General features: G+C 40.3%; 1 protein-coding gene across 6 annotated transcripts in view; it reads right to left on the reverse strand.

The window, feature by feature from the left end:
• Positions 1–1,419: 1,419 nt before the first annotated feature.
• Positions 1,420–16,975, reverse strand: part of SMAD1 (SMAD family member 1) — a 103,642-nt gene continuing 88,086 nt past the window's right edge. For all 6 annotated transcript variants that reach the window (XM_083834699.1, XM_083834694.1, XM_083834697.1 and 3 more), the window contains 5 exons: positions 13,500–13,757; positions 10,702–10,818; positions 6,947–7,168; positions 4,652–4,908; positions 1,420–2,837 (listed from right to left, as the gene is read on the reverse strand). In XM_083834699.1, the coding sequence (XP_083690825.1) occupies positions 2,694–2,837; positions 4,652–4,908; positions 6,947–7,168; positions 10,702–10,818; positions 13,500–13,757 (998 nt within the window). In that variant the 3' untranslated portion in view covers positions 1,420–2,693. The remainder of the gene's footprint in view (positions 2,838–4,651; positions 4,909–6,946; positions 7,169–10,701; positions 10,819–13,499; positions 13,758–16,975) is intronic.

A 16,975-nucleotide genomic window follows, 5' to 3' on the forward strand; every position in this document is an offset into this window, starting at 1 on the left:
GGTTACAGCACTTTAAAAAAGATGTCACTACCCAACTGCTGCTGTATTCCAACAAAAGGAAGGAACCTGGTTGGGAACAGCTGCAAGTTAATGTAGTAGGGGTTGCAGGCAAAAAACAGAGACTGAGCAAAGAGCAAACATTTCTCTTTTTTTTTTTTTTTGGTCATCTTCAACTTTATGTACTTCTAAGACTTATGTTTGTGCCATGACTACTAAAAAAGTTAAACTGAATTAAGATTAAGAAAAGTTGATTTTGTTCTTAAAGCTTACAATCAATAATTAAAAATACAAAAAAAAGTCCCTAACCAAGTTCTCCTACATACGGAACTTGAACATGGATTTTTTTTCCTCCCACTTTACAAGGGGAGAAGGGTTAGTTTTAAAAACCTTTACTAGACCAAGCAATGGGATTAAGATTTTTGTAAAAGATAGGACTGGCTCAATCTCCAAAAAAGGGCTACTGCTCATTACAGTGACACTCACAGGCATAGGTGTGGCTGAACACACGTGGATCTCAGTTGCTCGACTTTCCCTCATGCTCCTGTTAGCAATCCACAACCCACTACAGCCAGGGCCAAGGGCTGGATTTCCAGTCAACTTCCGAACTCTGAAACTCCATCATCCAACTAAGTGGCACACTGCAGGTGTAAAGGGATCGTCCTTCCCTCACCTCTCCCCAGAGCAAAGAGGTGTGGAAAAAGGAGCGGGGAGGCTTGCCACTAGGGCAGGGAGCAGGAAGAGTCTTCATCTCCAGCAGGTCTCCAGCAAAACAGCTGGGAGGCAGCAACACCCTCCACAAGGTAAACCTGCCTAAGGCAAGCGGCCAAGAGACCAGGTAAAGGCTGGTACACAAAAGTGCTCTCCAAATACTTTCCTCGTGGAACACAGGCATTCAAACAATTCTAATGAAAAATACTGTAATGGAGGGAGGCATTTCTTTTGATGGAAACCTCTACATTTTTCAAGAAAGGAGATGAGACTCACTCATACATTTTACAACTACAGATAAAGACGCAAACAGATGAGGCCAGATCTCATCTGAGTTCCTATTTCCTCTAGGAAATGTTTCCTATGTGAAATATTTCTCACCATCTTTCTCAGAACTCTGTAAGCATGCAACAGTGCTTACTTAGAAGTTACTTCCACAGTTTTACTGAAACACCTAGCAGGCTGTAAAAGCACAGAAATTCGGCTCATTCAGATATCGTATGATCAGATCTCAAAGATCTCTTACAAAGTGGTTAGGATACTTCAGTGTTACTACACCCATTCTAATCTTGCCTAGTTAAGAAGTCTTTCTAGAGAGCTCGTTTTATTACTGAAGTCAGTATGAGAGATAATGTGTCTCTTCGCTTCTGGTTGTTCCTTCTCCAAGTTGTATCTGTATCTGGTTTGTCAAAAAAAAATCTACTAAGAAGTGGACAAGACAAAGTTTTAATCAAATGTAAGCAGTAACAACAGGTTTTATTCAAAACTTCCAGTAAAGAGGACCCACTAAGATTTGGAATAAAGGTACTTAAAGTACTACAGCTTATGTGAATATAAAAGATCAAAGAAAAAAATAAACCAAGCAGTAAAAAAAATAAAAATTAAAAATATATATTTTTAAAAAGTTTGAAATAGACCCACACAGGGATTTTGAAGTCCTCCAAACAATTAACAATTACTATGTTTGGCAAAACAAGATTCTCTTACAAAATTAAAAGCCTACTTCTGTTACATACACTGTATAAAACTGCTCAATAGTTAAAGAGCACGCTGTACAATTATGTCTTGAAATACATAGAGCTGCAGCCTTCAAACTGCAGGAATTAGTCATTTTGTCCTCTTCACAGGTAAAAGAATTAACCAGCTGCACAACTGTTTTGGGGAAAAGGAAGAGGCAAAAATAGTCAGAATTAACAAGACAAAGCCACTATAAAAATGAAACGCACAGCAAAAACTCAGACCTCAGTTTAAACTAACAAGCTATGTTTACAATATATTCTACATTTCAGTTGTCATTTCCCTTCCCACTCCCACCTCCCCCCATTCAAATATTCCTAACTCCTTTATGGTCTAAGTCTAATTAATTTCTAAACTTTCAAATACACCGTACATACATTTAGCAAAAACATACCTAACATTCTTACAGCAGTATGGTCAGGACACAATTTCCAAGATTATTACACAGTTATTGAGGTTAAGCCATATAACCTTTTTTGTCTTTTAAAGAGAACAGCAACTATCAGCTTCGACAAATGGTTTTAGAATGGACTGCAGAAATCCTGCAAAAGGCAGACTTCAACATTGGCTCTTAGCCCCAGAGGACACAGAAAAAAAAAGTGAGCAATGGACATAAGAAAGAAAAAATCTCAGAGTGCCAACTACAGGATGGTCCTTCAGGAACTTGCTCCAACAGATTGTGGTTTGGGCTTGGTTGTCCCCCTTATGCTAAGCCCTACAAATCAACTTTGCAATAAGAATATTACAACGTAAACTAAAATTCTTGACACCAACAGTATGTCAAAGGGTTGTTGTGTTGTTTTTTTTTTTCTGAATCCAACAGTTGGTCACAGAAGTCAAGTATTTTCATGGCTCTTATTCAGCTGTTGCCAGTTCGGGGGGCAGAGGGGGAAGTGTGTGTCTGACTCATACGTCCTTCAAGTACATGCAAGGCTCAATTGTTTCCAAAATGCAGGAGCTTGGAACCTTTAAGACACTGAAGAAATAGGATTATGAGGAGAGCCCATCTGAGTAAGTACTTTATCCAGCCACTGAAGGGGACCATGAAGGTGTATCTCTATCCAGCATGGAGTGCTCGTTACATCTTGACGATGATATTCAGCTCCCCAGCCCTGGAAACAGAATGATAAGTGGGGAAAGAAGAAAAATCACCTTATTTTATAATAACGAATGTGTGAAAAGCACATGTGAATCGTTTTCTTCCTTACTGAAGTAATCTAGCTTTCAACAGTGATTATCAGCAGGATGACATTCATTTATCACATTTCAACAAACAAATCTGAAGTAAAAAAAATTGGAAGTGTCATTTTGTGATCTCTTGGAATGAGACTCTAAGTTCTCAAAGACATAACTTCTGGCAATGCAACGTTTCCTCACACCTCACCACCAGTTACATGATGTCCCACCCATAAACTTTCTGAAAAGAGGGATAATCAAGTCTCCCGCGCCATGATCAAAAATAGAACAAAACTGGGAAAAATGCTGACAAACAGATCAACAAATTAAAAAATGAGCTCATAGACTGACATGATGGAATTGGAGGTGAGGCATCTGTCTGACAAGAACCAAAGCATGTTTTGCAGGACGGTCAGGACAAACACAGTGATAAATCAGAAACATTTACTCTCAGGAGAAAGAAGGCATGATCACTGTCCAGCAGGCTACTTCCAAGTTAAGACAAGTGCCAATAGGTCTTCTTTCAGCTCATATCCAATCTAGTAACCGTTACTACCAAGGATATAAACAGATACTTAAACAGCATTCAAAATCATTTTGTAAGAGAACTGTTTTTGGTGGGGGTCTGTAGACAACACAATGACGCTGCTCTGCATTAACCCCTAATTAAGGGATTACTCAGCTCCCAACACTGGTAGCAGCAGCTCCAAACACCGTGCAGTGCAACATCCAATATGCAGGAGGTCCTGTGCATCTGTTCAGACAGCACTGCTGTACAACTCTACAGGATGTGGAGCTATAAACAACCTACTCCATTTTAGCAGTCCCTACCCTAACACATCTGAGAAGTACCATCCTCCTCTGATGTGTGACTAGCCTTTTTTTTTTTTTTTTTCCATCAGTACACATGTTGATATTCATAGCCACATAACAAATCTTGACTTTACATGTCCCCTTAGAATAGAAAGGTACATGTATTATTCCAAATAGTTACTGTGTCTCCTGATTTGCTAGCTGCTGATCAGGACAAATTTAGAAGATTATGCTATCTGCATTCCCACAACCACTACAATGACTTACACGGCTGTCCCAGCTCCCATCTCCAAAAATGCCAGCCAGGAACAGAAGCATGAAGTTCAGCTGAACAGCTTTGAGAACAGGAGTCGGCACAGACCAATAGCAGTGTAATTTAAAGGGGCAAAAGCTGATGCTATGTAATGAATTGGTGGCTTTTACATTTTTAGGCCAAGTAATTGACCACTCAACTCTCTTCTCAAAACTTACTTGTATTGTACCACGCCATATCCCCCCCCAAAATTAAAAAGACAAGCCCCATAAATCTAGAGTAATTATGCAAATAATTATACACACACACTATCTATATACACATTAAATAGAAGTATTCAATTGAATCATTATGTTTAAGAGAGGCATTTCAATGAAACTGGAGTAGTTAACGGACATGATAGCAACGCTTCAGAAAGCAACTAGAGAGAAAGCTGAAGAAAGACCATCTGCAAGTCACCTCAGCTTTCAAAGTCTATGCATCAGGAGATGGATTTTGGTCTGTAGACAACTTTATATCATTCAGATCTGTCTTACACTTCCAGAACACTATTCTATAAACATTTAAACTCAGAAATTATTAACAGGTTGATGGAGGGAGGCGATCGACAATTCAGAATCACCACATTAAGAAAAAAAATATTTATTTTGCTTACAAAATAAGCTCAAGCAAATTTTCACATACCTTTACGAAACTCATACGGAGAGTGCACATCTTAGTAAGCTCATACACTGTCTCAAAGCCATGGTTCACTGACTGTGCCAAAAGTTGAGCAAACTCTTGATTATTGAAAATCTTCAAACTGCAGCCACTAGGTATTTTGCACACTGTGGTCGGATGGAAACCGTGATGGTAGTTGCAGTTCCGACTTTGCACAAAAATACTGCTGTCACTGAGGCATTCAGCGTACACTTCTCCACCAACATAATAGAGATGAACACCTGGAAGGAGAATGTTGACATTAAGAGGTTAGATGAATTCACACCACGCATCTGTTTTTCATGGTATGTCTCCATATGTTTCTGCTTAAAGAGATTAACACTGCATATCAGACCATATTCTGCCTTAAAACTTTTTTTTTTTAATGTTCCATCAGTACATGATTTGAAAGGAGGGTGTGTATATAGGTATGCATATGCAAGGATAATCAGTAATTGCTGTATTTTAATGTGCTGTATATTCAACAACAATAAACCAGCAAGTACTGCAGTAATTTTGATGCTGTACAGTGGATGGCTTGGCCAGCTGAACTTTGTTCTCATTATATTTATGTGAAACAGTAACTGGAAATGCAGGGGGGGAAAGCAGATACTAAAACAGCCTCAAACTGGATTCTCTCAACAAAGTCCTGAACGCTATTTTTGTTAGCATGAGGCTTTTTTCAGCTCACTTTAATGCTTTCTCTCCAGAAAGCTGGAAAAAGAAAATTTCCCTTATATTCCTCATGTGTCTGTCAAATGAGGGTGCATGTCAACTTCCCAGTCCTCACTGCTATTTCCCACTCCCTCACCCATCACTGGTGGCAGCAATGCCCAAAAACGTGACATACAGGGAACCTCTGTGGAAATGTGCTTGGGAGAACTCAATTCCAAAGGCTTTGAGAAACCAAGAAAATTTGCCTTTGGTGTTTAGAAATGGATTATTTGCTGCTTAAACCTTTCACCTCTCACAATGTTACGAGTCAAAGAAGCAAACACACAGACTTTAAAAACTAAACTGAAATCCAATCAGAATGCCTTGACTGTGCTCTGTCACGTAAGATTTCGCTGTTGTCTATGTATGTACGTGTGTGGGAACACATATAACACCATCTGATCAGCAAATCAGTTTATGGCTGCTTTCAAGTTTAGGATTTACTCCTTTTTCCTCAAAGACTAACAGTTCTACATCATCAAGAATTATATACATACACTTATTCAACAGCTTCCCTGTCTTTTCTGCTCTACTTTGGCACACATACAGTTAAGTGCTTCAGCAGAAGGCTGCTTGCAGCTGGGTTACTTTTAAAGGGAAAATGAATGAGGTGTTAAATAAATATCCTCATACTTGGTAAGATGGATGGGGCGGAAAAGAAGGGAGAAGTGTTAGGACTTGAGTGGCGCAGCACAGGTGGGGTGTACTGCTGAGAGCTGCACAAGTCCTCCCGTAGAGAAAAGTTTTCCAGGCTAAGGGCAAAAACTTGATGACCTTCAGTTCCTTCAGTTTCAATTCTTTACTCCTCTAAGGAAGGAGAAGATACTTCATTAATTGACACTTATTGCAGATAACCACAGGTTGGGCATGCTCAACCCCCAACTGTCTCTGAAAATTTGCTAATAATGTAAGCTCCTGAAAACTTTGTCTGGCAGGAATACACCATTGCAGGGCCAATGTCAGATTTGAATGTCAACTGCATTATGGGCAAGTTCTCAGAAAAGAGGACTGTATTAAGTCAGACACAAACCAGAAGCTTTTCTCTTTTGCAGGACACTGTCACAGCCACAGAAGAGAACAAGATTCCCAATGAAAAAAAATCACCGGCTTCTTTAAAAATGCATTTGGAAAACTATTTTAGCAAGTTGTCCTTCTAAAAACATGCTAGGATAGCTAAATTGTGTTGGAACTAAAGGCAGCTAAAAATTTTGTGCCAAGAACTATCATTTGGATTTCCATATGCACCAATAATCAAGACAAATCAAGATATTTCATTAAAAAAACTGCCTTAAGCTCTTGCTCTAATTAAAGTTATGATAGGCTTTGGGCAATAAAGAATTGATTAGGGATAAAGATTTCCTGTAATTACACAACAGGTAAGAACAATACCGTGCTTATACGACCTGGCCAGAAAATTATACATTTACCAATATTCTAACAAGCACTTATCCCACATACTGAGAAGAGCAGCTTGCTCTTGAAGCAAATGGCCCAGGCTGTCAATCCTAGTGGAAATATCCCTGCGAAAGAAACTCCCCAAAAAGGATGCAAAGATCTAAAACTCACCTTTGCCAATGTGTCGCCTCGTGTTCTCAATGGTGGAATTGCGGTTAACATTGGAGAGCAGCCCCAGGCAAAACCTGTTTTTGTTGTTTGAAGGATCAGTGAAGCCATCCACCAGGATGCTGGTGGAAGAAGCATGGAATGCCTCCCCAACGCGATTATTCAGCTCGTAATAGACAATGGAGCACCAGTGCTTTGGCTCTTCGTAAGCGACTGCCTGAACATCTGTAAAGCAACCACACAAATGTTACAGTCTAGCGGCACTGGAATACAGGCCTGAGATTTAAAGATTCATAAAACTGCTGATTTTGGCTGAAGATCACTGAAAGATGATCTGGATAAGCAGCTGCAGTTAAAGAAAGGCTCTTCTGTCTTCAGTTGTTTTTGAACTTTTCATTACCACAAACACACAATAGAATAATTTCACCTCAACTTCACTTGCACGAGACTCACAAGTGGAAAAGGCTGGCACTACATATCCACAGAAAAGTGCAGGAAGCTCCCAAGAACATACCAAGCAGTGCCCCAATAACCCTGCTGCATTTTCTACATAATGCTAAGGTGCAGGCCCGGAAAGCAGAGAAACACTTCTGCAATCATACATCTCAACCCTGAACAAGGGCCTAACACACAGAATCCTAATAATTATGCTGGACTAAAGAGAAGATGAAATCAAGGTAGGTATTATTTAATGGGAACCTTTTATTCATCAAGTGCTAGCAAATAAAAAACTTGCAACTGTTCCCCAACAAAAGAATTACTTCTGGAGTAACAGCAAGGACTTCTCAGGACTTGGTTTTGCAGACTCTGGTAGCAACAAGCTCCTCCTAAGCAGCTCCTAAGCAAAGCTGGGAACTGTGCAGAATGCCAATAGGAAATCCATGGTTCGCAACGTCTATCTGACAAGCTCTAGGAACACATGGTAGTCTTGAGGTAACACTTGTGACTCTACACTGGGAAAAGTTTCTTCAGAAGATCTTTACCAAAGGGAGTTTCACAGTGGGTGTCCAACAACAGCACAGGCTTCTTCAGATGTCTCCACCCAGTACGCATTCTTTCAAGTGCCAAATACAGCTACAAATTATTAAACTGCCTCCAAATAAAAGGAGGCTAGTGAAGGGATGTGGTTGCTTTATGTGGTTTCTTTTAGATGAAGGAGACTATTTCCCTCCTCAGCCTAGCGCAGTTGGACTTGCTGCTAAGATACCAGCTTTGCAGATTAAAGCTCTAACTACAGGCCAAAGTGCTAACATGAAAATAAGACTGGTGTTACAGGAAAACTTGTTTCTCTGGCCAGAGGATTCCTTCTCCCAACCCCAAGTCTTAACTGAAATCAGCCAACCAAGTCCAATTAATATTTTCCCTCATATTCCTGTTCATACTTCCCTTTGTTCATACCACTATGATTTTTCTGACATGCGAAATGAAACAAAAAAAAGTTCCTCCCCAAACAAACATTATATAACAGATAAGAAAGGTGGCAAACAGTAGAAAGCAGGGTAACATCCTACATCATTGTGCAAAACTTCTGAGCATAATGTCTACTGCTGACTAATACCTTACTTAAAACAGTGGCAAAAAGGAGCTGGTCTTTCCTGATACCCTTGTTACTTTCTATCCTCTCATGTCATTGTTAAAAAATAAAATAACAAAAATCAGTCATTAATTATTAGTAAGAGGTTACTACACTTTGAATTCACATGAAGATGCCAGCAATTATCAAAGCTGCAGCTTTACCCCAGTTCTCAAAAGTCAGGAAGAAATCTTGCCAGCTGGCCATTCTTCCAGAATGAATCATATCTCTCTCACACAGATTTCATACTAACTTCCTTACATTTGCTTTAAGTCATGCAGAGCAGGTGCGCTTAGTCTCTCTATTCCCAGCATGGGCCAACAATGGAAATTACCCAACTTCATTGACAGGATGCAGCTTGTTAAGTCAAATCTCCTAAGACTAACAAATCACTGCGAAGAACATGCTTCTAAGAGCTTGCAAGAGAAGCGCTGCGGTAAGTTTACACTAAAAACTGTTCTTTAAAAAGTCTGATGCAGGTTGTAAAAGTGGTGAAATTACAGCATACACACACACAAATAACAAACACAGGAAGGCATACCGAGTTTTTGTTGTTTTCGTATTTTTTTTTTTAAACTGAAGGGGCAGAGGTGAGGCTCCACTGTACTAAACTATTAGGAGGGAAAAACACTAATGGACTTTTTATTTTGGAATGGTTGCACGTTACAAGGGAAGAAGAAAAATGCAAAACCTCTTCTTACTAATGGAAGAATTCTATGGTACACATGTATTTTAAGAGAGGCAAACATGCAAAAAGTCTGTAGTCAGGCATAAACATTGCAAATTTACTTTGGGCCTTCAACAGCAGCAAGATACACACACGCAGTGTATCGTATCAGTGAAAACTGGAAATGCTACACAGATGGGGTTTATCACATGCAAGATTCATTCCACACAGAGAGTAAATAGGTTACCAGGGAACCTATCCAAATTGTTTTAAGAGAGTAAATATACTTCCTGAAACCAGACATTAAGCTTAGCAACAAAACAAGTAAAAACTCAAACAATAGTTAAATTGTTCATACGCTTGTGATCTTTATAATCATTCTGGCACAGCATTCAGCTTGCTGCTCTTTCTTGGCATGGTCAGTAACTGTGTAAGCTTATGTGTTCTCTAAAGGGGCTATTTCTCACAATGTGACGAATGCACTAAATCCTTTACTCAGCAGTCACGGCTGGCTGCAAAGGCTTTAAAAAGCAATGTGTAAAAAGATGTCTGTGTCATAGTACATAAAGCAATAGGACATATACTTTTTTTAAATTATAGATTTCAAAGTCTGTAGCAATGCCAGCTCTGGCAGACAGCTCTGAGTTTTGAACCATGTGCTGCCATTGCCAGACTCAAAGATAGAATAAAAATGGGGAGAGGATGGAACAACACACACACACACACACACACACACACACACAGAGAAGTAAAAATAAAGAAAGCTTTTTTTTTTTTAACCCAGGAGAAGGGTTAACTATTTGAAGCAGAGCATATTCTCTAAGGACGTTAATTTAAGAACTGAATTCAAAACAAAAACATAATGAGAACAGACATTTTATGACATGTACTGTCTCAGAGGAAAAAACACAGATACTCCAGTTGCCTGTGAAAAACGTCTGTGGGCATTTACATAATTGACAGTATTACCCATCCTCTGATCAAGTCTTTGTTTGGAGAACTATGCTTGACTATAGCTACTGTTATCCACAATTCAGTAAGCGCTGTATAGTGTTAACTGTACTGTTCCAATAAATTAATGTATTTAAGAGATACAGAGATTCCTTTCCTTGCACATATGTAATTTCAGCAGTGCACGTAGAAATGTGCTGCATTGTAAGAATTCTCGCTGTTCAGGGATTATAATTTCCAGACACAAAATATATAAAAATTACTTTGGTCATGACTTGTTTGGGAGTCAGAAAGTAATAAAGCCCACATACTTTCATTTTTAATGAGTTATGTTCTTGTTATAAATAAATATTTACTTTTTAAAAATCATCTCCAGATTTATTATTTTTCCCTGTTGCTGTAAGACATAAAAAGTTGTTTGTGTTTTTGTCCTCTTTTCTACAGCTAAAAATTTCCATAAACAACACACACACAATATGAAAAGTCAATTATTAACAGCATCCAAGAAGTTCTGAAGTACTTCACTGTTAAGAAGCAAAGCAGAAAACGAGAAGGAAGTATTTTTACCTCCTCTGTGTATGTCAGGATGGATTGCAGGTGCCATCATGTTGGTATCCATTGGCTGGGAGGTATCGTGTGTCATCTGATCTTCCGGAGGCAGGTAAGCAGGAGGGGGAGTATCAGCTAAGTATAGAAAAAGCAGAGATACACAAACCCTTTCCTCTCTTTAAAGTATATATATACATACCCACATAAACAGTTTCAGCCTGGAAATGCTTCCAGCCTGACTCAGCTATAAACTTTCACCCACCAGAAATCTGAGAAAGCAATCATGGACCTTGATTCAGGAAAGCAAAGAATTACTGTGCACATTAAGCACAACAGTTATAAAAACAAGTCACTCCCTGCCCCCCACCAAGCCACAAAAGAAAGCATAGCTACATTGCCAGTCCACATCTTCTGCAGGTTGGAAGTGCCATATAGACATTAACACACAGAGCTCTCAGGATCAGACCCAAAGTAAATATTGAATATGGTAAATATGAACAGAAGTTGGAGCAGAAAGCTTTCAGTTCCAGCTTTTCTGTTTCCAGCATGATTCCACCAGCAAAGTATGCAAACATCCCTGATACATCCACGACTTTATTATTACTATTGCAAAGTAATGCTTTACAATCTAGCTCCATTTCCCTAGAGAGGAAACAGTAGAAAGTATTGAGGAACCCAGATTTCACATAATAACTTTTGGGTCTGGAATTTATTTGCCTGTGTCTCCTACTGGCTGCACTGGCCAGTTCAGAATTGAATCGCTAGCATAAAAACCATCTCGTGAACTCTGACCGTACTCACTAAAACACTGCCACTGCACTGCTCGGAGTGCCCTAACCAGGTACTTGTGCTGCTCTCCAGCTACCTATGGTGCTTCCCAAAGGGCTTCTCAGAAGCTGCAGGAAGCCGCTGATAGCACCACCTCCCCAGTACACCACAGAACCCTCTCTTCCACATGAGTTGCACAGAGCTACATGCAAAAAAGTTCAGAAACCCTTGCCCAATTTCTGCAAGCTTTTGTTGCAAAAGCTGGGGCTAGATCACCACTGTTCTACCTCTGGTGAACACGGCTGCTGCTCGTCCCACGTTTACTCCATTGCTGAGAGCACTGACTGCAAACTACAACAGTAGTCTGGGGACTTCAAAACCCTAAAAACCATATCAGTATCAAGAAAAGGCAGGAGAACCGTACCACTGATTTGTAACTATTTCTCTCTTTTTTAACACAAGCTAATGAAATTTATTCACTGCTTGTTACTTAGGAGATATTCTCCTGTGAGCTTTATGTCTAGCACTGGCAGGTACACTGCTAATTCCCTTACGTGAATACCCTCGGTTGGAGGAATGAGCAGCAAGGAGAAGATAATGTCTACATGACTGCATTAAAAGCTTAACAGTCTGCAGTGGAATTTAAAAGCCTCCTGTTTTACTAAGCCTCAGCATTCGTGTGTGTGCAAATATGATGTTGGTGATGCACAGATAAGGAAACAGAACTGTAAGGCTATATGCAACAAATTAACCTGTATATGGAAAGTTTTCAAGATCTTTGGACATTTTTTTTTTTTTTTGTATTTTCCGGAAGTCAATCTCCTCTTTCCCTAGCAGCGGACAATTGTCCAGAACTAAGTATGAAGGACATCAGTATCTTGACTTTGCTCTAATTCAATTTCTTCACTGCAGCTGCTGACACGTCTTTATGGGGATGTGGACAGAACAAACCCCAAGATCAAGTGAGCTTCCACACGCCAATGTTCAGGAAGACCTTCCTGTTGGAAAAGCCTTTATCTCTGCCTGCTGGAAGAAACCCAACCACACCAATCATATTTAAAGCAAAACAAAAACACAGAGAGTAGACAGCTGTTTCTACCTCAACTTTTCACATTTTAAAACAAAAAAACAAAAAAAACAAACTTCTTCTTTCCCTCCTGCCTCTGCAAGTTCAGTAGTCTTCAATCATGATAGAAACATTTTCAAGAGAAACTCCTATCAGCAGCAGAAATCTATGGATGTTAATTTTACCTAATAGAAAACAGATTTTTACAAGTCTGCCACTTTTGTTTACACATGCTCTCCTACAGCCCCTGAAGAAAACATGCAACCAGGCTATCCATAAGCATTTGCACAGAGTCCTTCTAGCATTTAGATCTAGAGATCTCTCACAGGCTTTTCTGCAATTTTTCCTTTTTACCAATTTGCATATAAAAACGTAAAAAAAGACAGCTGCACAGAAAAAAACAGCTACAAACAGCTGTCAACAATAAATAAAGTTTGCAACTTCTTTGACTGTAGGAATTAAAAGAGCCTGAAGATTTCTTTTGGGGGCCTTAAGGAACTGTTTTACAGTTGAAATGTATTTGTTTCTTGAGATAATATCATTGCGTGAAGAAGTTTTATCAAGTAGCAGCTGCATGATCTCTTTGAGAAACATCCTTCTTTTGCAGAACTATATCTCTGTGCTAAATTTATGATGACCTCTTTCCTAAGGAAGAATGAGCCACAGCATTCTTCTTGTATATTGAGTGTTATGCTCTATGGGCTACACTGTTAAACAACCATCCCAGAAAAATCCCTAGCTTTGAATCCCATCCACCACCGCAGAACAGTTTTAATCTTAACATTTTAATTGTGTTTGAAAGAGGAAAAATATTAAAAACCTCGATATTATTCCCATAGACAAACCAATTACATAGCCTTTATTACCTACCCTCTCAGCTTACTATTGAACACAAGTGTTGGCTGATAATCGCAAAAACATGAAGATACCTGTGATGTCCAACACATTGTCACTTCTCAAGAGTCACAGAAGTTGACCATACCTGGCATCTGGAAAGGACTTCCCGGGTCTGAGCTGGCTGGAGAATGGGGGTAGGTGCTGCTGCTGCTTCCAGGCGAGTTTGGATAGCTGCTGTTTGGCGAGTGGGGGAACGGGTGACTGTTGGGTTGCTGAAAAGAGTCCGGGAAAGTAGCGTTGTGCGGCATGTGGGGCTCGTTTTGTCCTAAGTTGCGGAACTGAGCCAAGAGGCTGTGCTGAGGGTTGTACTCGCTGTGCCTTGGGACCAGCACTGGAGGAAGAACTGAAAAGGTAGGAAAAAAAAAAAAGGGGGGAAAGAGCCACAGCGTTAGAGACTCAGCTCTGAAGGACTAGGCTATACCTGGAAAAAAACATTCTTCACCCCCTAGGGCAAATTTACAGCTGCCTTAAAAACAAGGTAGTCAAATCGAGGAACACATGTCTAAGCAAGAACTCTCTTCCTTATATCCGGTTACTGCATAGCTTGAATTTGTAGCGATCATGCTAGCTGCCCTGCTCACCAGCCCGGAGCTTGTTTTCAGAGGGCCAGGGGAGAAGAGCCAAGGACGAGCTGCAATTCCACATTTTGGTTTTATTCGCACAAAGAAATGCTGAGAAGCAGTCCCAGTGCAATGCTGACAGGCACTTCGTTCTACCGCACTTGTGAGCCTGCTAATCACGTAATGGCCTGTAACCCAAAACCTTGCTAATAAGAACAGGGATTTTTTTCTGAAGACAATACTAATATCATATAGGCCTTGAACTGAGCCTGGTCCCAACAGCTGTAATTTTATTTTTAACCTAGGCTATGCTCTTACCAGTTAGTACTAAAATGGTTATTAACCCTTCAAATCAGTTTACAAGTGTAATTTAAATAAAATTATCTAGTTCAAAATAATAATAATAAAACTGAGCTGCAATTGAGGTCCAACTATATGCTACTACGGGATCAGAGAAACGCACATCGGACACTGCTGGTCTCCCCATGCTCTCAAGGCCTCCTCACTCGAGGAAAACAAAGGTCTCTTTAACTGGGCACACGAACATGATACCAGCTACACCAAGATAAAAGAAGCCAATCTTTTTCCAGTGCCTCAGCCTCTACCTTTGAATGCCTCACAGCAAAGTCCAAGGTACTCAAAAGATTAAGCGCTTGTCTTGTTAGAGACCGAGATTCTGGGGTGATGAAGGAAGCGGAGGAGAAAGAAAGGCAGGGAGAAAGAGATCCATGCACAGAGAACTGAAATAAGAAGTTATTGTCCTCCACACTTGCCCCTTCCCTTCATTACCTCTATTTCCCAATTCCACAGCCCCACAAGACCAGAGGAAACCCCATGTGTGCCTTCAAGGGAAGGTGCTAAAACCCACAAAGTGTTAAAGCCCTCTCCCTGAGCCTCCTGCCCTGTCCCCAAAACCTGGTGGCCTCATGGGAGACAAACAGAAGGAAAAGGAAAAGCCTCCACAGCCAAAACTGTATCACTACTATTAAGAAAGGTGTTCAGAGACAGCTGCTTCACCAAAAGACGAATTATAAACTCATTGCAAAACAAGAACAAAATGTTAAAAAGTCATCTTGATAAAGAGGTTCTTCCAATGCCTCAGGACACCTTTACTCCTCCAGCACTCGGCTTATTCAGAAGTATTCAGGCTCTTACTTCAGTGTCCAGGGGTCTGAGAGCACCACGATATTGTTCCACCCACAGACCAGGCCTAAGGCCTAGGCCCACATTTAAACTGTATACAAAGGGATGCCACACATACAACTTGCTCTCTATTCTGAGAGCAAGCCATACATTAACTGAAGAAGCAGATTTTCCTCACTTTTTTCTTTTGCTTATGCATAACAGAAAGAGAAATTTATCCACCAGATTTTTGCCTGCTACTGGCATTAACGCATGTAAGGTTTGATCCCAGAAACCTTCCTTGAACAGACACACTGGAAAAAAAAAATCACACCTCATGACTAAAATTAAGGCTGTTTGTTAGTGTCAAAAGCAGGTTTTCAAGACTTAATCTGATGCTTCACTCTCTTAGAGCAGCTTCACTGAGTTTCAACAGATCTCAAGTACTTGAGACAGATGTCATTCCTAAGGAGATTTGTTTAGATACGAAAATTTTAACCAACTCCATCTTACAAGGAATATACAAAATTCCTAATTACAGCATTTTCTGAAACAAAGCACATCCATCTACCGCACTCTGGAAGCTCCCAACTGCGAAACGCCCCAGGAGGAGCTGCATCTCCCTTGGCCAGGCAAGCTGCCTCTTGCCTCTGACGCAACTGTTCTCACAGGTCACTGGTAAAAGCCACCAGAGAAAAAGCATTCAGGTGGACATCACAAATCCCCCTGTTCACAACACAGCAAGGGTCAAACCCTGTCCCTCTGAATTTTAGGATCTCTTCAAATTAAACGTGTTCTGTTAAGCCTAACAGTTCTTCTGTAGTGAGGTCAAGCAACACATTAATTGTTATGGCCAACGTTTGATGGACTCATAAATTACAAGTGAAGTGAAAAAACTAACAATGAGATCATGTGTTAAAAACTATTTTCCCTTTCCTGTCTTTATGATTCTTCCTTACGTTTCTGACCATTAAAAAAAACACAGCTTTCCTATCTCTTCCTTTCCTGCGGATGAAGGTCAAACCATTAACTTTTCTAAAGTTAATTTGTGCAGAAAGTACATCACCTACCTTTCCCATCCCCAACCTCACATTAAACAATGACACACATGACATCACAGGAAGCCATGCGATTTATAGCATTCTAAAATAGCTGGAGAACAGGATATTTTCTGTATGTTTTCTGTAATTAAAATAAGGCTGTGCCTGATTTTCCCCAAGGAAAATATATGCATGTTTTCGCCTATTGGGCAGAACCACTGGTGAAGTTTAGAAAGACTTGAGACAGGAACCCATCTCCTCTTCCCTATACTTTTCCTCCAACTAGTCTTTCAACCTAAAATAATTAAATGTCATCTTCTTCAAAATACACATGGAGAGGGAAGGAAGAAAACAACTGGTACTGATACCACCTAAATAGACTCCAAAATATCACTACGGAATGTATTTGGGCACTGTCCCTATTTCACACTTCCCTGCTTACAACCTTAAATGAGGAGAAAAACCCCCAAAGGCCACGCCAGATAGGACAGAGACCACTCCAATTAGTCCAGCGCTGGGATAATCGCTCACTGCCATGCATGTCCCGATCTCTCTGCAGCTCAAGGGCTTTTTGGCTGCCTCGCTGCTCCCTTTGGAGTCACTGAGGAGTTAATCTGAACGTCGCTCACCCGTAAACGAAGACGTGATCAGGGACTGGACCATTCAGAAGTACGTTCAGAAGTACGGACGGATGCCAGGAGCTCACCTGGCTACTGCCGTTAAAGACAACAAAAAATCCTTTTACAAATACATCAACGCGAAACGGAGGACTAGGGAGAATCTCCATCCTTTACTGGATGCGAGGGGAAACCTAGTTACTAAGGATGAGGAAAAGGCTG

The sequence above is a fragment of the Anser anser genome (genome assembly GCF_964211835.1).
Source record: "Anser anser genome assembly, chromosome: 4".
NCBI lineage: Eukaryota > Metazoa > Chordata > Aves > Anseriformes > Anatidae > Anser > Anser anser.